The 26051-nt window shown below is 39.9% G+C and overlaps 2 protein-coding genes across 2 annotated transcripts in view; one reads left to right on the plus strand and one right to left on the minus strand.

The window, feature by feature from the left end:
• cfap54 (cilia and flagella associated protein 54) overlaps positions 1-2943 on the plus strand; it is a 29688-nt gene extending 26745 nt beyond the window's left edge. The window contains exons 47-52 of the mRNA XM_056237397.1: positions 4-173; positions 263-358; positions 616-722; positions 890-1025; positions 1127-1213; positions 2786-2943. Coding sequence (XP_056093372.1) covers positions 4-173; positions 263-358; positions 616-722; positions 890-1025; positions 1127-1213; positions 2786-2905 — 716 coding nt within the window. The 3' untranslated portion in view covers positions 2906-2943. The remainder of the gene's footprint in view (positions 1-3; positions 174-262; positions 359-615; positions 723-889; positions 1026-1126; positions 1214-2785) is intronic.
• An 80-nt stretch (positions 2944-3023) lies between these two features.
• rint1 (RAD50 interactor 1) lies at positions 3024-18832 on the minus strand. The gene is made up of 13 exons (XM_056237398.1): positions 18575-18832; positions 17710-17951; positions 17431-17604; positions 17212-17352; positions 16530-16686; positions 15029-15139; positions 14491-14716; positions 14272-14409; positions 13992-14191; positions 6210-6427; positions 4851-5031; positions 4076-4194; positions 3024-3472 (listed from the first exon to the last, which is right to left on the minus strand). The coding sequence occupies exons 1-13, from the start codon at positions 18797-18799 to the stop codon at positions 3262-3264; spliced, it is 2343 nt and encodes a 780-aa protein (XP_056093373.1). The 5' UTR covers positions 18800-18832; the 3' UTR covers positions 3024-3261.
• Between the last annotated feature and the right edge of the window lie 7219 nt (positions 18833-26051).

A 26051-nucleotide genomic window follows, 5' to 3' on the forward strand; every position in this document is an offset into this window, starting at 1 on the left:
CAGGTGCAATGCAGGGTGTTGATGGATTGCTGTCCACGTCCGGTGACCCCAAACTTGCTCTCAGACTCTCATATTTGCACACCTTCTTCAGCTGTCACCAGCCATCTTACAGAGGGCAGTGGGCCATTCCTGATCCCCTTGCAGCTCTAATACTGACGCCTCAGCGAATACAGGTTCATGTTCACACATTTATTACCAGGAATGATGACTTAAAATGATGAGAAAAAAATAAAACCATTGTTTCTCTATTACTCTGTGCCAGCACGATCAGCCCTTGTCAGATCTGTTCCCCTGGGCCAACACGGACATCCAGGAACTGATCATCCAGTGGTACAGACCCTCCTCCGAGGACAACATGGTAGTCAGATACTCAGATTTCTGTTTGTCATTGTGTTTTCAAAAATTATTTAAACTGTTTTTTTTTTTGTTTTTTTTTAGAGTATTCTTTTGATCTACAGTAGCTATCCTTGTATATAGATTAATCGGTTCTCTCTGTCAATGAACATTAGTTAAAAACATGGAAATGGAAATTGTTCGGACCAAATAAGCTGTATAGTCTGTTCATATGATGTATTTCTAGATCCTAAGCAGCAGATTTGTGTTTGATCTCTTCAGATTCTGCTTCTGTTCACTGTGAATAAAGCTCCTATATCAGCAATAAACTCTACTGCAGACACAATGGCTGTACTACAGGCTGGACAGAGAACAATCTGTTTGGACAGGTAGACTTTATGTTCATCTATCCAAAGAAAAACGTAATAAAGAAAAACTTTTTCACATTAGGTGCAATGTGGAGTACATTATTGTCCGACCTTTCTGTTTCTGTTTATTTCATTTAAGTGGTAGTTAATACAACTCAGTTTTCTCTTATGGCTTAATGCACTGGCAGGCTGATGGCTGTTCATGCCTTACTGAGCTCAACATGTGTAGAGGTTGATGGGCATGTTTCACCCTCCTCCAGCTCAGCCTCCTCCTTCAGCCCAGAAGAGCAGAACAGAACGGCTACCTCCACCCCACACCAACAGGTCTTTCTGAGCCCTAAATTGCCATGATGTACCTTCAGAACAATAAATGTTGAATACACTATTAACCTCTTTTTTCATTCTCTTGCAATTGTTTCTTATAGGAAATGCTTTTGGAAAAGGCCAAACATGTTTGCACTGAGATCAGGAATTTTTTGAAGCCTGATTTCAATTCAGCACCCGTCACAGAGGTGAAGTGTCACAGACATTTTTACTGTAACTTTACAATTATTTATATACTATTATAGTATTTATTAATATTTTGAATTTGATTAGATTATGATTTAGGACTAGGTGAAACAATCCCCTGTTTAAGACCTGAGGTATGAGTGGTGACGATGCATCCATCGGAATGGTTTCCTCACTGTGGTAATGGTTTAGTGGGATAAGAATGGGTGTTTAAGCTTCATTGGGGTCATCAGGTGGGCACCCCCCTTCTCTGGTGTTTCAATGATAGGCCCACGACACCTCCAGAGGGCTCATCGGCAGCACCTGGCGTCCCAGGTGTGCCCCCCTCTGCTTTCAACCCTTACATGCCGCAGGTGGTATTAGGGGCCCAGTTGGAGTCTCCCCTTTTTACCCATATCCATCGGCTTGCTTCTTCTGCTGCACCTGAGAGGGCTTTGATGGTTTGGCGTAGGGTTTGGCCTCGCACTCCCAGTTCCTTAAGCAGCCTGATGGTTGACTTGCCCACAAAGCCTCTGCAGCCGACTTCCACTGGGAAAACCTTGGATTTCCATCCGCGTTGCTCAGCATCAGCTGCCAATTCGGTGTACTTAAGTCTCTTGCGCTCAAATGCCTCCTCTACAGCATCCTCCCAGGGAACGGTAAGCTCTATTATGTACACGAAGTGGAGTGATGGGGACCAGAGCACGAGGTCTGGTCTTAGGTTCGTTGTGGCAATCTCAGATGGGAAGTAAAGCCATTTGGTTCAAATCTGCCACCAATTTCCAGTCTCGAGCCTTTCCGAGCTGGCCGCTAACCATGGCTGTATAGCCTTTGGCTATCTTTACCCCTTCTCGAATGAACTCCCTTGCATATGAAGGATGGAATGATGGAGGAGGCAGGGCATTGTTCTTTAGTCGTCTGCACTCCAAGGTGGCTGCTAGGCACTTCAGGACATGGTTGTGCCGCCAGGTATAGCGGCCTTGTGACAAGCTTGTCTTGCATCCAAAGATTTTAAAATTGTCAACTTTCTTTATCATTTAATTTTAGTAGTTTTATTGTTCTTTTGAGGGTGCTAGGATGATAGGTCCATTACATGAAATCTGCAAGAATCACATTACCACATAGTACAAGCTGATTCTGCAGCCAATGAGATTGCTTGATCAACATTTAAATAGTCTGGTTTATTTTTTGCTGTAAGCTAGTTTATCTGTGTATCTACTAGAAAGAGCAAGTCTATACTTGCTCTACAGCAGCGGCATCAGTGTAGCAGATCTAGCCTGCCAAGATTTATATATTATATACAGTATAATGGATCCGTGTGTCACGTCTTAAAGTGACAACAACCTAATATACCTGCTGCCAAATAATGAGATAATATTAAAAATATATTTTTGGAAGTTTTTCCCCATGGCATCGATTTCAAAATTGTGGCTAGTGAAAATGCTGAGTGGCTAATAACTTTGGAAAAGCACTAGCCACAGTGGCAAGTGAGCAAAAAGTTAATGTCAAGCCCTGTTTGTGTGTGTGTGTATATATATATATATATATATATGTGTGTGTGCTTCCGTCTCTAATGTTTGATTCTACCAATGCAGATGCCCTTTGACCCAAGCATGCAGACTCTTCAGAACCTGGAACGCTGCTTTAATCCTGCAACAGGTGGCACGCTGCAAGATACAGTCCTCGTCACGTGGCTCCTCTCTCTTCTGAGTTAAAACCTGGAGCCATGATCTGCCCTGGATTCATAAGATAAAACAAAATAGCCCAACTACACATTTAATATGCTATAAAAATATTTTAATGTTTTAACACCAAATAAAGAGGAAAGCACTAAAAACATGTATTAATTTATTCATAATGTCAGCGAAAGCTTCTATTTTTCCTTTTTATACTTTATTATTTTTTGTTTTTACATCAGCATCCGCATCCGCATCCTCTTCATATTTCCCTTCTGAGGTTCAGTTCACTTTAAATAGCTCATCCGATGTAGGAGATTTATTCATTCACATCTGGAGTATGAGAGGTGTTTTAGTGCTTGGTAAAGCATCCTAAATAAGGAATTGGTGTATTATCATTGGTTCAGCCAGGCTGAGCGGAGGTTGAGAAGGATCTGCACGTCACTGGGAGCCAGCTTGTAGACTCCCAGCTCATTGAGCGCTGACTCTGGACTGGACTGCTGATGGTTTAGAAAGCCATCATCTTCCTCTGACTGCTTCAGCACATCACACAACAACAATGCCGGACCAACCTTAAGAGTCAGGATGATGCAGGCCTCCTTCACACTGAGACAAGGAAAGAGAAATGAAAATGGTTTTTTTCTACACTACCGTTCAAAAGTTTGGGGTCAGTGAGAATTTTATTTTTATTTTTTGGAGGAAAGAAATCAATACTTTTATTTATCAAGGACAGTAAAGACATTTATAATGTTACAAAAGATTCTATTTCAAACAAATGCTGTTCTTTTGAACTTCCTATTCATCAAAGAATCCTAAAAAACAAACAAAAAATACTGTACAACTGACAGACCAACAACTGTTTCAACATTGATAATAATAATCAATGTTTCTTGAGCATCAAATCCTCATATTATACTGATTTGTGAAGGATCATTTGACTCTGAAGACACTGACACTGGTGATGCTGAAAATTCAGCTTTCATCACAGAAATAAATTACACTTTACTATATATTCACACAGAAAACAGCTGATTTACACTGGAATAATATTTAATACTATAACTGATTTCTGTTGTATTTTTAATCAAATAAGCGCAGCCATGGTTAGCAGAAGAGAATTCTTTTAAAAGTATTAAAGTATTTGGGGTACCGACCAAACTTTTGAACGGTAGTGTATATACAGTATTAGCTCTGAATAAACAGACGTACTGTTTAAAGAAGTTTTCAGGTCTCTTGCAGTAGTGTCCAAACAGAGGGAAGAGGTTTCTGGTCATATCGTATTGAAGCTGTGCAGCTCCGCCTTCATTGAAATGGTTATACAGGATCAACTGTGAGTGAGAGCAAAAAACAGATAAACACACTTCATCAATTTACTGTACATAGACTTCATGTACATGTACTCCTGCCTATCGTAAAGTTATTATATGAAATGAACGTCTCTAAGCATTCTACATTTTTTACACAATTGTTTAAACGTTTGGGGTCAGTAAGATTTTTAATTTTTTGGAAAGAAACAAGTCCTTTTGTTTTGGTAAGGATGCATTACATTTATCAAAGACAATTTATTTTTAAAAAAACATATCACGCTTTCCACAAAAATATGAAAAAGCACAACTGTTTTTAACACTGTTAATAAGAATGGTTTCTTTAGCTGCACATTTTTGCAAATTTTAGAATGATTTCTGAAGGATTATGTGACACTGAAGTCTGAAATAATGCTGAAAATTCAGCTTTGCATCACAGGAATAAATTATATTTTAAAATATCTTGAAATATAAATTTGTAATTATTTTAAATTGTAATAATATTTCACAATATTACTGTTTAAATGTATTTTGATCAAATAAATGGAGCCTTTTTGAGTATAAGAAACTTCAAAAAGCTTACAGATCCCAAACTTTTGAATAGTTGTGTCAACATTCGCTTGTGGTAAATTAACAGAAATGGTAGGGTTTAACAGAAAATGTCGAAGCAAGAGACTGACATCTTCGTAGATGAAGCAGTCGAGCCTCTCTGTGAGGCCCTGCCAGAACATCTGAAAAAGAGGAAGACACAACATCTGCTGCAGCTGGAGCAGGTGATCCCGCAGGCAAAGCATCATGGGACATGCAGAGCTGGATAATGACATAGTGGCTTGGTCACTTTGTGATGGCAAGGAGATCCACCTGAAACAGACCAATTTTAGTCAGAGCAAGGTAAAGGCTCTTGAGGTTAAAGGCACACTGTGGAATTTTTGGCCACTAGGGTGCGCTCGACCTGTAATTTTCACGTCTAGTGCCCCTAGAGGCCACCAGCGCCGCAGCATTGTCGCAAAAGTCAACAAACAGTCAACCGGTCAACCTCCCGTGTCTTTATGTCTGTGCAGACGGCATCTGATTTGTATGTTGGAGAAAGTTAATCGATTCACTACTGACCAAAATAATAATATAAATATAAGATTAATAATATAAATCCTATAAAGAAAACAAATTGAATAAAAGTAGCATACGCAGAAAACAATGTCTGATCAGGTAAGTCGCATTGACAAGGGTTGCCCAATCCTGCTCCTGCCGATCGTCTGTCCTGCACAGTTCATCTCCAACCCTAATCAAACACACCTGAAGCAAACAATTAACGTCTTCAGGATCTCTTTGCAATGGGTTGGAGATGAAATCGAGTAGTCGGGAAATCGTGTAAAAAAACTCATATAACTCACTACATATTTCCGTTATTTGCAGTCTTCAGTTTGTTTTTCCTTTTACACAAATACAAACATGTATGAGCTGAAAGGAAAAAAAAACATTTACATTTGTATACGGCAGTATGTTGTGACTTATATCAGTTTTGTTACACGAATTCGCAGTAAATATTACATTATAGGCTACACTTTTATGCCGATGTTTATTTTAAACTCTCCCTTTTTCTTTTTTTGGTCTCCTCTGACAAAATCTTTGCTTTCTTCGCTTTCTTCCGAGTAAGTTAGCTGTTGATTCAGCCATGACGACAACATACAGACGCCGGCAATCCGCGAGTTGAGCTCTCACGTTAGAGGAAGTTGGGGTGGTGGGGGAAGTGACGTATGCCGTAAAGCGGTCGAATTTTGTAGTTCTTTTTGTGCTCGGGTTCCTACCCGAAACCCGAAGTTACATAGTGCTAGTAAAAGTGATACAGACACCTTCAGGCTTCGGCAGACGTGTCATTCAACCTATTGTAAGTCGATGTACCATCTCAATGGGTTTTGGTAATATATTATAAAGGTTGAAAAGTTCCACAGTGTGCCTTTAAAATTAAACTACACTGACAAAAAGCATATTCTCACAAGAAATTATATAAATGCATCATAAGCACAACAGTTTTAGGTTACCTGTCCTTGCAGTATGGCTGTGCCTTCTCCTTGCTGTCTCTCATGACTGCATCCAATAATCGTCCCAGCATGTCTCCTCGTAGCCTCTCCAGCAGAGCCAAAAGAGCCTCAAACAAAGATCCCTCCAGAGAGGCCAGTCGGCCCGTCTCTGTGGCCCCTAGAGGGCCTAGGATCTCCTCGCCCACCGACACCGCCGCCTGCTGCAACTGCAAGAAGAACTGAGAGAAAACACAATGAAAGTGAATCTGTACACACATACGTATTTCTGTTCTAGTTTTTATTAATTCAAGGCTCAAAGATAAATGATAGTGCCCACAACAAAAATAAAAAGAATCATCTTTTATTTTATCTTAGAAATGTACTCTTTGTATTCATGTTGGTTTCATATGGATTTGAAAATCTTTTTACCATTTTTAAGGAAAGATTAAATATAATAACTCTAAAATTGTCATGTGGTCTAACAATGACGTAAAAAGTAATAACATATTTTCCTCTCACCTTGAATACATGCGAGTGTACACATCCTAGTCATTATTTTCGAACAAGTTAAAAAAAGTTATTTTTATATTTAATATGATTTATTACATTGATTTTATAAATAAATATTACTTTTTTGAAAAGTTCACATGACATTTTACAACCTGAACTAACTTTGCCTTGTCATAAAAAGGTCAAAATATCTGATATTTTAAGATTTCCAGGCTTATTGACCTGGAGTCATAGTCATGAGGTCCTCAGGTCCTCATCTCTATGATTTTATTTTATTTTTTTCTGCCTCTTGGTTGCGCCACATGACTTTGATTTGGTGGACAACTGTTTAAAATATTAATAAGCAGTTCCCTTATCGAGTCGGTCTCTCGACATTATGTATGGGGAAATCCATTTTCCTCGAATCATGAAGTCTGATAGAATAACTCTTTTGCTTGCAAATAGACAATGGCGGTCCCGCCATCACCTGATTGGCTGACACTGCTCAATATAGGTGACGGCGGGCGCCAAAAACCTCAGAATCTTTTTTCTTCACTCGAGTCTGTTTTCACCGTTGATGTACGCATTCAGAGCGGAGTATATTAAGGAGTTTTAATTCCCCTCTCGCGTTCCGGTGGATTATATTATGTCTCTTTGTCGCCCGTGTGGTGGACCCATCGAATCCCCGGACGCTAGGGGTGTAACGGTACACAAAAATCACGGTTCGGTACGTACCTCGGTTTTAAAGTCACGGTTCGGTATGTTTTCGATACAGCAAAATGTAAGAAATGCCAGAGAATTTCCTATTTGTTAAAAGAAAAAATATTTTTTAAATAAGTGTGAGTTTTCCTACATCTTGAAACTTTCAGGTCTATAAATGGGTGTCATCTTTGAAGGATGAACAAATAATGTTTTGGTCATCACATTAAAAATAACATTTAAATATATGAAGAGTTCAGATGCAAAAGCCATTTGAAATTTTCTTCTAGAATGATCATTTTTATCAAGCTTGTATATTTAAGTTCAGTAATTTCACTTAAATGGCAATGAAGATTACCTATTAATTGTCATTTGAGTGAAATTACTGAACTTAAATATACAAGCTTCATAAAAATGATCATTCTAGAAGAAAATTTCAAATGGCATTTAGAGGCTTTTGCATCTGAACTCTTCATATATTTATTTATATAATATTTGAGTTTTGAAGTGCTGGAAAAAGATGTGTGAAGTACTTGAAAGCATTTCACTATTCCAGCCAAACTGGTTACAGTTAGTGTTACTATATTAAATCCATGGTGAATGTTGCTGGTCTGTGGACGTAAAGTATTACTAGTTCATTCACGGCACAATGTTTCTCCTGGTGTCCACATCAGCGCTGTTTGATCTAATAGAGATCTATGGTTAATAACGGAGAAATGTGAATGCTTCTCACTAGATCTCGCAGCGATGTTATTACTTCAGTGGCGAATTCAAATGTTTTCTTCACTGGATCTCTTAGCGCTGTGTAGTTGCAGTGTCGCTTGATCGAGATCGGCTCGCACTGCACAGATGTTGCTGGTCCGAACTTATAAACGGTCCGTGAAGCACAATAATGAGTAGCGCAGTTTCGTTCCGCTATCATTACGCTTGCCATTTGATGTTGCGCAACGTTGTGGTGATCGCGCCAGCGCGAATTTTGTCGGCAGGAAAAATGGTCCAAGGAATCGTTCGGTTTGTATGCGCACCGAACCGGAAGCCTCGAACCGAAACGGTTCAATACGAATACATGTACCGTTACACCCCTACCGGACGCACACAACTTGTGTGCTGTGCCTGGGGCGGGACCACGCAGAGGCGGCACTCGAGGGATCGGGATGTCCCGCCTGTGAGGAGCTTCCCATCAGATCCTTCGTGCAAGGCTGGCCGTTACACGAAGCGACGACCTTGTGTCTCCTGCCTCTCCCCAGTCTGCCGCCGTCGAGCCGCGGACCGGGAGACGGCAGAGATCTCCATTCGCGGGTTCTGTTGAGGCGCTGACGTCGGCCCAAGGTCCACGCCATCCTCACGTGGCAGAGCCCGTGAGTTACTCTTGAGGCCATTTACCGCCCTCTTGAGGAAGCGCGGGAATTATCTCGTTCGGTTACGACGATGACGACGCCAATGGTCCGAGTCTCCGTCTGAAGGCGCCCTCGCCTCTTTGGATGCGGAGCTTATGGCCATTCTCACTGAGGCGGTGGCAGATATGGAGCTGGAGTGGACAGCGCCCAAGGAGCTGCCGTCGGAAAGGTGGCCTCGGCGCTGCCCCCCCCCCCCCCCTTTTCTCGGAGTTCCACGTCAAAAAAGATACCGTCAAGCAATCTAAGATGACGCCTCATCTACTGCCAGAGCCTCCCTTCCGCCAGAGGCAGTTCAGGAAGTCGCTAAAAAAAAAAAAAAAAAAAAAAAAAAAAACAGCGCTCCTGATGTGCGTGACAGGGAGGAAAGAGCGCGGGACGTGTTCGTCGGACCCGTGCGAAGAGGGCGTGTTCCCGCCCAGAGTTCGACGAGAATGTGTTGTTTCTGAAACCGCTGTGTTCTGTTTCAATAACAAGGTACATTACATGTCTCAGCAAAAGAGCTTCTCTCCCCAACATTATTACCCGCCTCATAGGCGAAGCCTCTCCCCCGGGAGACGCATCGCAGAGCGGAAGCTCGGGGAAACCCGAGGAGATGGCTATCTATGTCCCCGTGCATGATGCCGCGGACGAGCTATACCATTTCATATAGCAGTCAATGCTTCCCCGGTGGCTGGCGCCCAGCCCCCGCCGCAGCATTCATTGCCCTGTATCCTTCAGTGCAATGGCTATTCTGATTACTACACAGTGTGTATTCACAGTTGTTGCGCGATGCATCTGACGCTGTGTTACGTACACACCACACTGTTATGTGTAATGATTTATGCCATTATTGCCCTGTGTCCTTCAGTGCAATGGCTATTCGGATTACTGCAAGTACGTGTTCACAGTTGTTGCGCGATGCAACTGACGCTGTGTTACGTACACACCACACTGTTATGTGTAAGGATTTATGCCATTATATATTGCCCTGTGTCCTTCAGTGCAATGGCTATTCTGATTACTACACAGTGTGTATTCACAGTTGTTGCGCGATGCAACTGACGCTGTGTTATGTACTCACTACACACTGTTATGTGTAATGATTTATGCCATATATTGCCCTGTGTCCTTCAGTGCAATGGCTATTCTGATTACTACACCGTAAGTATTCACAGTTGTTGCGCGATGTAACTGACGCTGCGTTACGTACTCACTACACACTGTTATGTGTAATGATTTATGCCATATATTGCCCTGTGTCCTTCAGTGCAATGGCTATTCTGATTACTACGCAGTACGTATTCACAGTTGTCGTGCGATGCAACTGAAGCTGTACACACTGCACACTGATATGTGTAATGATTTATGCCTTATATATTGCCCTGTGTCATTCAGTGCAAATGGCTATTCTGATTACTACGTATTCACAGTTGGTGCGCGATGCATCTGACGCTGTGTTACGTACACACCGCACTCTGTTATGTGTAATGATTTATGCCATTATATATTGCCCTGTGTCATTCAGTGCAAATGGCTATCCTGATTACTACGCAGTGGCCCTCATTTATCAAAAGTGCGTACACCAAATTTCCAGCGTACACCTGGCGTACACCCAAAACCACGGTGACTTTGAGATTTATCAATATGGACGTTGGCGTACGGTACGCTCAAATCCTACGCCAGCTCAGGAGGTGGTGTACGCACGTTTTGAGTTAGTGCGGAAATGCGCAGAAAAACAATTCCTAACACCACAAAACGCACTGACAAACTAAAAGATGTGACATATTATGACCAACAACAACAACATAGTAATTATAAACTTCAGTGTTTATTTTTGTGCAACATGGACTTCAATGTTTAATTTGTGTGACTTTGCCAAACCATTTGATTTGTAGCCATATGTATTCCTTCAGTTGCGAGCCTGTGCGCTTTACCCTGACGTTTCAGGGTTTGGCCCGGCAGGTGCGCACGGACTGGGTTTGGTAATGAAAGGCTTTCAATGACCAAAAAATAATTCAGACTTGACAAAATAATAAAAAATACATTCTTCTTCTTTTAAATAATAATAATAATAATAATACAAATAATAATAACGACGTTCTTCTTCTAAATAACAATAAGCGTCATTAATAATAAAAATCATAATAATAAGAAGAATATTACAAATTGTCATGCAATTATTAATGTGAATGAATGGTACTCCACATCACATCATCATCATCACTATTGTACACCCCAATACATGTGACGTGATTCGAAATTGAATGCTAATTGTTTCAAAAGACTTGCTGTAAAATAATGCATTGTGATAGGTCATTTCGGCTCCACGTCAGAGAAGTTTCTCTTCTGTGCCATCTTCCGTGTGTACATGGCGTAAAATGAGGGCGTGTGGGAAGCGGAGACTTGAATATATAGGGGCGTGTTATTCTAATGACGATCGTTTTCAGCCGCGGGATTTATCAAGGGCAGGTATTGCGTACACCTGGATTTCAAAGGTACGCACAGCTTCATAAATCAGGCGGTGAGAGGAGTGCAAGCATAATCTTACGCCAATATATACGCTCGTTTCTACGCAAGAATGATAAATGAGGGCCAGTGTGTATTCATAGTTGTCGTGCGATGCAACTGACGCTGTGTTTGTGCACACTACACACTGATATGTGTTATGATCTATGCCGTCATATTTTGCCCTATCCTTCAGTGCAAATGGCTATTCTGAATACTACGTATTCACAATTGTTGTACGATGCAACTGACGCTGTGTACACACAACGCACTGATATGTGTAACTATTACGCCGCTATATATTGCCCTGTATCCTTCAGTGCAACTGGCTACTCTTTTACTGTGTAGTCACAGTTGTTGCGCGATGCCACAGACGCTGTGTTTTGTACATTGATATGTGTCTATGATTTATGCCGTTATATGTTGCCCTGTCTCCTCAGTGCAACCGGCTATTCTGATTAACTACGTATTCACAGTCGATGTCGGTATGCCACTGATGCTGTGTTATGTACATTGATATGCGTCTATGATTTAGGCCTATGCCGTTATATATTGCCCTGTATCCTCAGTGCAACCGGCTATTCCGATTAACTACGCATTCACAGTCGATGTCGCTATGCCACTGACGCTGTGTTATGTACATTGATATGCGTCTATGATTTATGCCGTTATATACTGCCCTGTATCCTCAGTGCAACCGGCTATTCCGATTAACTACGCATTCACAGTCGATGTCGCTACGCCTCTGACGCTGTTTTTTGTACACAAAAATGTAACTGCTTGTGCATAGTCTCAGTCGTCGCTACGGCGACTTGCGTTGCATCTGTGTAGATATTGAAGCGTTATGCTGCCCTTCAATGTAATGGACCATTGTGTACGCATATTCATGCAGTTTCGGTCGCTTCAGCGACTTGAGCTGCATTATACACGCAGATGTTTAAAATATGCACACTGATGTGTTATGTTGTTATGTTGCCCTCTATCATTCAGTGCAACAACCAGCTATCCTATCTAACACTGACATATTCAGTTTGTTGACTACACTGCACTTATGTACGTATAAGGACGTGTGTTGCTATTTTGTTGCTCTGTTTCTTTCAGTGCAAAACTAGCTATCTTAATCTACCGTGCATACTCACAGTTTCTGGATGTATGTACGTACACGGATGTGCAATTTACTATATGTTATGCTGTAATGCTGCCCCGTTTCCGTGCAGCTAGCCATCCTGATCGAACTGTACATCTCAGTTTCTGTCTCTACGCAGTTCTGTCGCTACGGCGACTTATGCTGCGTTATGTACATGCATGGATGCGCTACAGCGACCGATGCTGTTACGTGCATGTGCTATGCTGTTATGTTGCCCCGTTTCCTTCAGTGCAACTGGCTATTCTGTGCTAACTTGTCTACTCACAGTTGTAGCTACGGCTATGTGTTTGTTGTTTACTGAGGTGCTATGCTATTATGGGGCTATTATCTACTGCGTATATTCATCAGAGCCCAGGTGGTTACAATTCCAGCATTTTGCCCGGATGAGGTCAGTGTTTCAGAGTCTCAGAAGTACGCTTTGTGCCCCATGCGTGCCCTGCGTGCTTATGTGAACAGAACTAGCCAGTTTCGAACTTCAGAGCAGCTCTTCGTCTGCTACGCGGGTGCTAAGAGGCGGCGCGTTGTCGAAACGGAGGCTATCTCACTGGATAGTGGAGGCTGTGCACTGGCTGGCTTATGCTTCACGGGAAGCCGTTTCCCTATAGGGGTGCACGCCCACTCCACTAGGAGTTTGGCGTCATCATGGGCGTGGGCGAAAGGCATGTCTATTCAAGACATTTGTTTCGCGGCAGGTTGGTCGTCTCGTAATACCTTCGCGAGATTCTATAACTTGGATATCCCTTCATTCGCACCACATGTCTGTCAGTGCAGGGAGAGAAAGCTGAGCTGTCGTTGGACTAGGCTAGACTGCCCCGATGGCGCGCGCTCTAGCCACGGTTCGACTAGTCGTCAGACAGTGCGAGTTATTATTAGCATAGCTATCATGTTCACTATATTGTGCCCTTTGTTATGCCCGTATTCATAGCCGGCAGTATTTTCCTAAGCACCAATCACTTTGCTGCAATCTCCCTCCATTCAGTTCAGCGTGCTTAGCTTGATGGGAGGGGCCTTCGTTGGTGCAGATGCCGAGTTGGCTCTGTGCCAATAGATGTTTCAACCAGGTCCGGTGTCTGTTCCTGAGAGCTGGGCGGGGTTTCTCCCACGCGGCGGGGGTTTTATTGTTCCCCATACGTAATGTCGAGAGACCGACTCGATAAGGGAACGTCTCTGGTTACTCACGTAACCGTAGTTCCCTGAGAGGAGGGAACGAGACATTACGTAACCTGCCGCGTGGGAGGGACTCTCAGTCTCCTTACTCTCGTTCAGCTAAGATTCTGAGGTTTTTGGCGCCCGCCGTCACCTATATTGAGCAGTGTCAGCCAATCAGGTGATGGCGGGACCGCCATTGGCTATTTGCAAGCAAAAGAGTTATTCTATCAGACTTCATGATTCGAGGAAAATGGATTTCCCCATACATAATGTCTCGTTCCCTCCTCTCAGGGAACTACGGTTACGTGAGTAACCAGAGACGTTTACCAGAAGAAATTATCATAAAAGATGGCAAACGACTTCAACAAATTTTTTTGCATCAACACTCTCATACAGAGTGAACTCCTGTCAGCCTCAGTGTGACTCAAAAACACTTACAATATTGTCCCCCCAGTCACTGAGAACAGTGGAGATGTAGTTGGCAGCGTTGAGGATGGCGCAGTAGCGAGGGCTCAGCGGCTGTCGGGACTCTTCTTTCATGACCTGTGTGAGGCGGATACGGAAATCATCCACCAGCTCCTTCTGCAAAGCCAGGAAACTGAGCTGAGCCCGCGGACATGGCAGAGAGCGGTACCGTTCTGAGAAAAGGATGGCGGAGAGGTTCAGAAACAAGTTTTAACTATAAGAATCAAATCTGAGGATGAATTTTTATCAATACCCGTGATGACCAGCAGAAGGGTCATGAAGGTCTCTGCACAATCTGGTGCTTTGAGCTCGTCCACATCAGTGATGTCCTTGTACTGAGAGCTCCAGGCTCCCTCTGCAGACAGCATGGCGTCCACTTTTTCCACAGCCACTAGAGGGCAACGTACACAATTTAATTTATCATCAAAACTGAAATCGCGTCGTGACCCAAGTATGCAGCATTTAGACTCACTTTTTCTCTCCACACTGAGCCACTTCTGGAACACGGTCTCCTCCAGTAGTATGTGCAAGACGCCAGGGTAGACACGCGGGTAACTGTGGGTGCTGCGGAGCTCTTTTTCGAACTGCAGCACCTCATCCACTAGGTGACAGAAGAGAGCATCGTCATAGAGCAATCGAGGAGCATCTTGGGCTAACTTCTCCTGCGCCAGAGTCAGGAGTCCTCTGCACAACTCCACCTGGAGGATAGATTGAGAAGACTTTAAAGCCTGGAGATGGCTTTGTCAGCATTTTTCAAGTCGTGATAAAGCGGAAGCGACAGATCTTTTCTTCTGTAATGTGATGAACGTCTAGTGAAACGATTGAAAGAGAAATGATTGAAATTCCATTTTGACAAATTTTGGCAAACATCACCAGAGAGAAGTCTGACGTTTCACAGGAAGATCGAGTAATGACATTTTGTATTTTTTTTAGAATGAAACATTAAGATCACATGCATTTGGAAAATGTTCATTTCATGCCAACATTAACCAATGCAATTCTGAACATACCCTGGCGTTAACTTTGTTCCCAGCACGATCCAATATAGGCTGAATCTTCTCGTCCATAAAGTTGGAGCTGTTTCCCATCCAAATGAGGACTTGAGTCAAATACCACTCTGGCTGTAAAGGTGACAGAAGATTTAAGTGAATATCAGATCTTATTGTTGTACTTACACTCACCTAAAGGATTATTCGGAACACCATACTAATACTGTGTTTGACCCCCTTTTGCCTTCAGAACTGCCTTAATTCTACGTGGCATTGATTCAACAAGGTGCTGAAAGCATTCTTTAGAAATGTTGGCTAATATTGATAGCATCTTGCAGTTCATGGAGATTTGTGGGATGCACATCCAAGGCACGAAGCTCCCGTTCCACCACATCCCAAAGATGCTCTATTGGGTTGAGATCTGGTGACTGTGGGGGCCATTTTAGTACAGTGAACTCATTGTCATGTTCAAGAAACCAATTTGAAATGATTCGAGCTTTTGTGACATGGTGCATTATCCTGCTGGAAGTAGCCATCAGAGGATGGGTACATGGTGGCCATAAAGGGATGGACATGGTCAGAAACAATGCTCAGGTAGGCCGTGGCATTTAAACGATGCCCAATTGGCACTAAGGGGCCTAAAGTGTGCCAGGAAAACATCCCCCACACCATTACACCACCACCACCAGCCGGCACAGTGGTAACAAGGCATGATGGATCCATGTTCTCATTCGGTTTACGCCAAATTCTGACTCTACCATCTGAATGCCTCAACAGAAATCGAGACTCATCAGACCAGGCAACATTTTTCCAGTCTTCAACTGTCCAATTTTGGTGAGCTCTTGCTAATTGTAGCCTCTCTTTCCTATTTGTAGTGGAGATGAGTGGTACCCGGTGGGGTCTTCTGCTGTTGTAGCCCATCCGCCTCAAGGTTGTGCGTGTTGTGGCTACACAAATGCTTTGCTGCATACCTCGGTTGTAACGAGTGGTTATTTCAGTCAAAGTTGCTCTTCTATCAGCTTGAATCAGTCGGCCCATTCTCCTCTGACCTCTAGCATCAACAAGGCATTTTCGCCCACAGGACTGCCGCATACTGGATGTTTTTCGCTTTTCACACCATTCTTTGTAAACCCTAGAAATGGTTGTGCGTGAAAATCCCAGTAACTGAGCAGATTGTGAAATACTCAGACCGGCCCGTCTGGCACCAACAACCATGCCACGCTCAAAATTGCTTAAATCACCTTTCTTTCCCATTCTGACATTCAGTTTGGAGTTCAGGAGATTGTCTTGACCAGGACCACACCCCTAAATGCATTGAAGCAACTGCCATGTGATTGGTTGATTAGATAATTGCATTAATGAGAAATTGAACAGGTGTTCCTAATAATCCTTTAGGTGAGTGTATGTTTACTTATCAGTAGCTTGCATATTCACACAACTCTTTGCGTTTGTTTGTTTGTTTTACAAAATGGAGAAGGAGACTTATTTTAGTCTGAATGACAGTAAATGTGTAATCTCTGACCTTGCTTAAATTGTTGGTCTGGCGGTTTCCAGTGAAGTGATACCTGAACCTCTTACTGAGGGGAAGCAGCATGATCTGAATGGGCAATGAGAGTGGAGGAGTCTGGGACTGTCCAGGATGAGATAGTATTTCCTTCTTCTCTGATATAAGGTCATCACTTCAACACCTGTTAAGGAAAATGACCAGCCTTGCATTTTAAAAAAAAACCTGAAATAAAAAAAGAAAATAATAATAAACAATAAATAAATAACAGCATCTGCTGTAGTTTGTCTCAAAATTGGTGTTGTAAATTAAGAAAAATGACTAGCTTCATACCTTTTAAAAAAAAGGAAATAACTATAAATAATAATATCTAAATAAAAATAAAACAGTTGACCTTAACAGCATCTTAAGTTAGTCATCATGTAGGTCATGCAGTTAGTATCACACTTTAAGCAAATTGTTGTGGACATCATAAGGGAAATGGCCAACTTTATATCTTTAAAAAACAGAAAATAAATAAATACAAAGTATAAATAAATAATGAAAGCACAAATAAATAATAATAAAAAAAAATAGTAGGTCTTAACAGCATCTTGTGTAGTTCGTCTCACACTTTACTTCGAGTTACGAACATTAAGCAATCTAGTGGAGCGTATTGAGAAAATGAATCAGTATTTAGGTGCCAGAATATTAAGGATACGAGGTTTGGAGAGAGAGAAGTTGGGAGACCAGTAGCTCCAGCTGGCTGTTGATCTCCTGTGCGTTGGCTGGGGGAGAGAGGGTCTGTGTTGGGGGCGAGATGAATGGCCAGTGGAACTGCGTCAGGATTTCCTCAAAATCACTGAATCAGAACCAAACATTTAGCGTGAAATCAGCACTTTCAAATAGCACAACTCGGAATACTCTGCACCTCTAATACCTGGACAGTTTGTCTTTAAGGATCTTGTGCCAAAAGCGAAGTGTTTCCCTGATGAAAGCCTTCAGGTGGCTACAGCCTGACTCCCGCAAACCCATATCCAGAGAGGCCATACTGTCTATTGCACCCACCGCATCCCACACGCTATTGGTCATCAGATATTGCTGGATACGGTCACTAATGCAACATGAAAGAAGGGAAGAGCAAATGTGTTGGATACCAATATACACCTACATGAGCCTCCAAAACGTTTGGACAGACAATATAGGGTTTAAGCCTTACCTGAGCTCCTCAATACGAGCCAGACACTGCAGGTATTTCATATGCCTCTCTAATGTGTCAAGCTGACCCAAGACCTGCCCGATGCCGTCAGCCCAGACCTGTGCACCCTGCAGATGCTGCTGCAAAGTGTTTGACAAAAGTCTCTCCTCCTCCAGTAAAGACTCCAGCTTCACTCGAGATTCCTCTGCTGCGGACAGGGCAGCGGACACACGCAACGGCACTGAAGAGGATACAGTCTGCACCTGCATGCATAGACAATTGGCTTTATGCACAGCTTCACTACTTCCTGAACTTCAGCCAGCCCTTTGTTTCCTGTCTGTCATTATTGGACAAACTGATTAATTCAGGTGTGCCTGGCCTCAGTAACAATAATTAGGCACACCTGGACTAATCAGTTTGTCCAATAATGACAGACAGGAAACAAAGGGCTGGCTGAAGTTCAGGAAGTTGTGAAGCTGTGCATAAAGCCCATTGCTGTCAAAGTGTTCTTTTGGATTTACATTAGGATGAATGCTCAAGCACAACCATAAAAAAAAAAAACAACAAAAAACATGTAATGACACAGTATTAAGAACCAAGAGTGTGCAAACTTTTGAACAGGGTAATTTATATAGCCTATATATATATATATATATATATATATATATATATATATATATATAAATTGTCTTGTAGACTATATGCACACATCTTTTATGTAAAATAGCTTATTCGGGACAGTATTAAATAAAACAAATAACATGCATTTTGAATGATTCCTCTTATTTTGTTAAAATAATGAACATTTTGCAGATTCTGCAAGCAAGGTGTACTGTATGTAAATATAAACATATAATGTTCACAGAGTCTCTATAGCTGTATTTACCTGCTCCTCCAGCTGCTTGTTCTCTAGTGTCAATTTATCCAAAAGCCCTGACACCTTCTTTAGCGACTTAAGATCGCCACCTATCTCTTTCTGTACAAGTTCGACTACATCATCTGTAAGGTTTCCATCCTCTGATGGAGATTCAGATTTACTGCTATCTGTACGTTTTAGATGAGAAAGATCATTTCTGCTGTGGTTGTTATGCTCCATCATAGGCGCTGCCATGTTGCTCGACACGTCATCAGCGGACTTAGTCTCAGCGGCTCCCTCTTTTGGCAGACAAATGCTACTGACATTATTCGTAGTTCAACTTGTGTATGATTCTTATGATCGATGTTATGATTTTTTTCTGTTTTACTTCAGCTAAAATGGTAACAAAAATTCTTGTTCCAGACCTTTTCATTTACAGAAACTAGGGGTTTCAATAAATTCAATTACATTAAAATAATTACCTTTATTAATAATCATGATAGAATAATAGCAAATCATGGATAACATCATAGTTTTAAGATATTGTACTTTTTTTGGAAGCTGTTCTTATGCAGTGCCTACATTGTAGCAGACATATTACATTTTATTTGTTAAATTATTCAAATTTGAATACTTTATTTGAATTTATTTTGGACCGCACGTTCTGGCTCATGAATATTAATATACGTAATGACGTATCTCAACACTCCAGAAACGTAAACAAAACCGTTTGCGACGTAATCTAATTAACATTCATGAGCTCAACCTTCGACATTGTTTGTGGCGTTTCAATTTCTCTACCTGGCTCTGACAGCATGGATAAATACATTTATTTCACAACTAGTCGACACTTTTGTGTTTAGAAACCTGTATATGCTAAGTTTTCACCATAGTTGAAACACAAGTCTAAAATAGCGTAGAGGCGACAGCTTTAAGACAGCTAACGTTATCTCAATTAGCAACGGCGTGAACAACGGCTAACTTGCATAAAATAAAAATATCGCTGCAGAGGTGCCTGCATATTTATTTTATTATGTCTAAATATTTGCCAAACATATGCTTTGTGCGTTACGTTCAAGCAACGGAGACATTACTGTCACCACGTTTAGTACTGTAAAAGCATTTATACAATATTTCATGTCATTTCCTAGTATTGTGGTCGTACAAAAGACATAAATTGCCCAAAATGTTATTTCTTGGCTCATTTAGTTGCAGGAGGCGCTGGCATTAGTGCCTGAAGGCCTCTTTGATACACTGTGCTGGTTTGAGGTTTCCTGACATGACTCTGACAGGGCTCTGCTTGCCTTGGATGGCAGAAAGGACATAAGTTGTTAAGGATCTTGAGGTTTCAAAAGTGTTTGCCAAAGTCAATTCTGGCCTGAGCAGCAGCTGTGTGTAGTTTCTTAAACTGGCAAGGTATACCAGTCCAGCTTAACATGGCAGTAAGCATCACACAGTGCCTTCACGTTTATGTAGGCCTATAACACCCTAGAAAAACCCTGGACCCCCTTCTTCTGTAACAGTGCCCAGATGAATACTACTGCAGTCACCATGGTGAGTCTGTTGTGTGTTGTTTTTGGGATTTATTGTGAATAATATTATATTAATATTAGTACAAGTATTAATTATATTCGTATTATTTTTGTAAATATGTGTGTGTATTAAAAATATTAATTATATATATTTTTAAATAATTAAAAAATATATACATTACAGGTCAAAATTTTGGAAAAAGATTTCTATTTTATATAAATGCTGTTCTTTTTAACTTTTTATTCATCAATGAATCCTGATAAAAGTATCGCATGTTTCAAAAAAAATATTAAGCAGCATTACTGTTCTCCAACATTGATAATAATTGAGTATTAAATCAACATATGAAAATGATTTCTGAAGGATCATGTGACTTAAGACTGGAGTGATGATGCTGAAAATTCAGCTTTGCATCACAGGAATGAATTATATTTTAAAGTATATGAAAAAACATTATTTTAAATTGTAATAATATTTCACAATATATTTTTTTTTCTGTATTTTTGATCAAATAAATGCAGGCTTGATGAGCATAAGTGACTTCTTTCAAAAACATTAAAAATAGTAATGTTTCCACATTTTTGACCCATACTGTACGTATTCAAATATTAATTGTGTATTATTAATATAGTGTCTATATATGTGTTTATTTTTAAAATGTAAATAGCGTATACAGTATGTTCATATATATGTGTATTTTAAAATACTCGTCTTTTTTCTTTCTTGCCAAGTCCTGAAAAGTCATATAGATTACCTATATACCTTAAAGGCATTTGGAACATATTGGCATTTTCAAACTGTCAGAATGAAATAAGTCAGTCAAGTGACACAGCCACACACGGTTATCATCAGGAGAGGAGGCAAATGAGAACATTGTCCCGGGACCGTTGATGAGCATAGCTTACTCGTTTAGCCCCCGCGGGAAAGGCAGCTCACCCATAAAATTTTGGTTCCGGGCCCTGAGCATTTTAGTGACAACCTTGGTCTTACAGTGTGACCCTCCCAGTCTGAGTCAGGGAGTGAAGCTGAGCAGTGCTGTCAGCCCAGGAAAATCTGAATCGACCAGGGAGAAGGGACTGTTTATAGGGAAGCTTTCCAAACCAAATCAGCCCCTTTTTATGTACAGTTCATACCAAAGACTTATTCAAAGTTGCATATTTAGTTCTAAGTAGCTCATATCTCCCAAAAAATCTCAAGTTGCTTATCATGTTATGTGTATTTAGTAAAGAATGTGGGTGGCCATGATTCAGGACTTACCTGAGGTTGATATATTACTATGTCTGTCACCATCATGGTCTTGAAACAGGTTCTTTGATCTAACTGTGAGATAAAGGTCAAACAGTCTTTTATTATTGTGGTTTTGTCATGTATACACATGGATACAAATCGCATGTTTTTTTTGTGTTTTTTTTAAACAGGAACCATATGCATGTTATGGAGCCAAATGGACCATCATAAGGTACAGTCATCTCTTTCACTATAGGACAAAGGTCATAGCAATTCTAACATCCAACAGCACCTCCATAATCCCGCATTACAGTCTGTCTGTGAAGTATCAAGAGTGCCTCTGAATGCTTCAAAGCGGCAGTGGGTGACCAGCGAAGTTAGTGCTATTCAAAACAGATCTGGGAGCATGTTTTTCCCACATTCCTTACCCAGCTGTTTGCGTGTGAATAGAGAGGCTGCACAAGTTTGCGTGAGAGAGAGAGAGAGAGAGTGTGTGTGTGTGTGTGTGTGTGTGTGTGTGTGTGTGTGTGTGTGTGTGTGTGTGTGTGTGTGTCAATGTCCTTGTGTGTCTGTTTTCCTGTGCCATAGCTTGGCATGCAAATATCGCTGATTTAAGGACATTTAAAGTTCTGTAATAATCCATTTTGTATATTAATTAATGTTTAACCCTCAGAGACACACTGTAGCATCACTTTGCAATTAAATAACGCCTATTTACAATAAATAATTACAACAGCAGCTCACACATCTGAAATACATATAGCAAAAATTCTTAAATATAATATAATGGTCTCATTTATGCTACTTTTTTTTGGGGGGGGGGTATTGCAATAAATAATAAATAATATAATTTATTATTATTAGATTTGCACTTTGTATTAAAAAATACCAATATTATTAAATTATACTCAAATTAATATAATAATAATACCAATATTAAATTCAAATAATTGTAATACATAATTTTAACGCATATTTAGTGCAATTACAACAGCTCTTATTTTAAAGCAACAAGCATAAAATTCTTATTATTCCCATTTTTTGGGAGTAATAATAAATTATATTAGATATTAAAATATTATATTATTAATATTATTATATGTGAACTTTGCAATTAAATTATATCCATATTATTTAATGAGTAATTGTAATAAATAATTTAAGTAATATTTATTGTAATTAATTTTCTCTAAATATGGGTTAAAATGACATACAGTTACATCAAGTCATTTATAAATAAATGAATGTATATAAAATCAAAAACAATGTTTTTGCAACAATCTTTATCTAAATGTATCAGACCTGTGTTTTATGTGTTTAAAATATGTTAAAATATTTTAGGGCAATTTACAGGGGCAAGTGAGGTGTACATGTCCTGACACTTCTCAAGAAATTAAAACATTATCAATTAATTATAACTGCTGATATTTTGCAACATTGAAGACTTTTTCTTTCTAGAATTCAGTACAACAAAATATGCTTTAATTCCGATTCCTAAAAACACCATAAATCTCAATGGTCGAGTCTCTGAGGATTAACAAATGATAGGGTCATTATTCTTGGTATGTTTGTGTATGTGCAGGGGTATCTTGTGTACGTGTGTGTGAGAGAGACTGTGGAGAATTCGCTTTTGGGGGCAATGGTCGCACAGGACTGTGTTATGAGTTAGAGGCTCTCCTGTGGACAGGACAAAAGAAGACATAACCATCTTTAATAATGTTGCCTTTTGATCTAGTACTGCTTTGACATTCCAGTTTCGTTAATAAACAGTCCAACAAGTCATCAGGAAAGCCAAAACATCACTAAAGTCAACTGTTAACCGGTTCTTGATAAATAAAGCCTTTATTGTTGGGAAAGGTGGCTTTTTACTGGCTTGAATCACAAAGGTGACGATGCCTCCTGTGTTTGTGGCAACATATCTGTTTTAATAAATGTATCAATTGAATTTCTATAAACTAAAGAGTTTAAGCTACTCTCCTGTGTACAAAAAATCAATTAGCCCTTAGATTGTGACAAGGGATTGTGTATGTGTGTGTGAAGCCTGGCCTGTTTCTCTCCGCCTGCTCCCGGGAGCTTGTTTTCCCAGATTTGGGAGTTGCAGGTGCAGTGTCCAGCTGCAGCTCCGCTGCGCACGCCAACGGCATGAATCATTTTCCCTCCTTTCAGAGCAGTGAAATCAAAGCGTATGGAGGACGTAAAAGAAGGGGGGCATGTTTTATCTGGATCTTTACCATCGTTCCATTAAAGGGATACATACTCCACCCAAAAATGAAAATTCTGTCATCATTTACTCACCCTCAAGTTGTTGCAAACCTGTATGAGTTTCTTTCTTCTGCTGAACACAAAGGAAGATATTTTGAAGAACGATTGGAACCAAACGGTTGTTTGGCACCATTGACTTCCATAGTAGAAAAAAAAAAAATACTATGGAAGTCAATGGTGCCAAAGTTCCAATCGTTCTTCAAAATATCGTCCTTTGTGTTCAGCAGAAGAAAGAAACTCATGCAGGTTTGCAACAACTTGAGGGTGAGTAAATGATGACAGAATTTTCATTTTTGGGTGGAGTATGTATCCCTTTAAGCTACGTTACCGAGCCGAGTGTGGAAGAAAAAGAGAAGACCCAGTGTGTGTGTGCATGTTTGTGGGACGCTTTCAGATAGGGAGTGGAGGGCAGTGAAAATCCAGCTCTCACAGTCGAGTTCACAGCCCTCGCTTGATTGTTTTTCTTGTCTTGGCTCATCTCAGTCCGTCAGTGTTGTCATATTGTCCATGTGCATGGAGGCACACAGCCCTGAGAGAAACAGAGAGGGGGACCACACATGGAGAGCGAAGCCCCAGGGAGAGTATCAGGCCTGTGTGTGGAGTGCTTTGCCAGGACCCAAGCCGCCTCGCTCCACTGCTTGTCATTGGATCTCAGATCTGCTGATAAAATTTGCCCCCTCTCCTCTTTTAAAGTGATGAAATGTCTCACCTTACCCAGCCCACCTGGGTATGGGTGAAGAGGTCCAGTAAGTCCCTCTGAGTAAGTGTGGTCTGCAGCTGAAAGAAAGAATGCTCATAAATGTGAGGTCGGTGTGGTCTGAAGATGTCAGATGAGATGCACCCACCACCTCTTTTGAGAGTGACGCTCACAACACAATTTCAATGCTGTTTTTGTGCACGGTAAAATGGTAAAAGTGCACTCAGTTTTGTTGAAATGTTTTTGCTAGTCATGTGATCTTAAATATTTGTGGCCTTCAGCTCCATGTAAAATAAAACGCCTTTTTTTCAGCCACTGATAAAGTGATAATACTGTAAGTGTGGATAATTTTTAACTTGACTACTAGAGAAGTACATTATATCAATCTGTTATCAGCTATTTTTCATTTTTATGAATTGTTATGAGTTTAGTAATTGTTATCTATCTTTTGCCATTTGTATTATTTCTTAAATTAATTTTTATTTCAGTTCTTGGTTTAGTCATTTTAATACTTCAACTTATTTCAGTTAATTTGGTTAAGTTAACATTCTTGTTTTTCATCTAATGTTAACTAATATTACTATATTAAGTAATATTATAATAGTCTTAGATAATTATAACAACACTGGATATTGCATATTTCATTGTCGTGCTGCTCATTTCCCTTTTTCACATTTAGAATACCTTTGCTGTCATTTAACACTCACTTAAAGTTACTTTAAAATCACTTATAATTTATTAACACTGTTACATCTAATCTTTTGCAAATCTCAAAAAGAATATGCATTTTTGTACCGCACATTATAATGTTGTAATTTCTTAATTAAATACCATTTTTATTGTATTTAGTGATTTATTTAGTGTTATTTTTCATTTATTTAGACAAATTATTATTATTATTATAATATCTATTATTATAATATCAATTTTTATATTTTCTACTTATCAATTTTAATCCATAATGTGTAAATAACTATAAGCATGTTCACTTCATATTGTCCAGAATGTTATTTAAATCTCTATTAATTACCATTTAAATGTAATATCTATCATTATTATTAATTTCTTTGCATAAACATTTTAATGAGGGAAAAATACAGTAACACTTTAATAAAAGACTTTAAGCATAATCCATATAAATGTATTTATACATGTATATATGAATTCATACTTTTATATTTACATTAATGCATTATAACTTTTTATAAATAATTGTAACCAAAAGTAATATTTGCTTACTCCTGAAATTGGTTGATTGTCATGTGTTTTAATGCATTATTATACTTTCTAAAGGTGTAACATAAGTATTATAATGTATTATAACTGTGGTTACAAGTATTCATGAGACCATACAATGCATTATTTATAATTAAAATTAATTATACATTTATTATAAAAATTAATACAAACTAAATACTTTTATAATGCATTGCATAAAGACTTTAAGCAAAGGGTTACCAAAAATACTGAGCGCACCTTGTTCATGTCAACTTCAGGTTCAACCAGTGGTGTAAGTTTAGGATGGGACTTCCTGCTTATCCAAACAATGATAGGAAACATTTTTGAAAAATATTTTTTTTTTGTCTTATGGTTTACACACTAGTATTAATTTTTTTAGCTTTAGGCTCATCTGTGTCATGATACTCATTCATTATACTTCATGGGAGTCTTCTAGGGTTATTTATAAACGAGTGAATAAGACAGTCCTGTGAATTCACTCCCAGCCTCTCTGATTGCTTTACAATGCCTGATAGATTATAAAGCTTTATGAGTGACAATTGCAGTCTC

This window comes from Rhinichthys klamathensis, unplaced genomic scaffold (assembly GCF_029890125.1).
Source record: "Rhinichthys klamathensis goyatoka isolate OS25496 unplaced genomic scaffold, OSU_Roscu_1.1 h1tg000485l_1, whole genome shotgun sequence".
Classification (NCBI taxonomy): domain Eukaryota; kingdom Metazoa; phylum Chordata; class Actinopteri; order Cypriniformes; family Leuciscidae; genus Rhinichthys; species Rhinichthys klamathensis.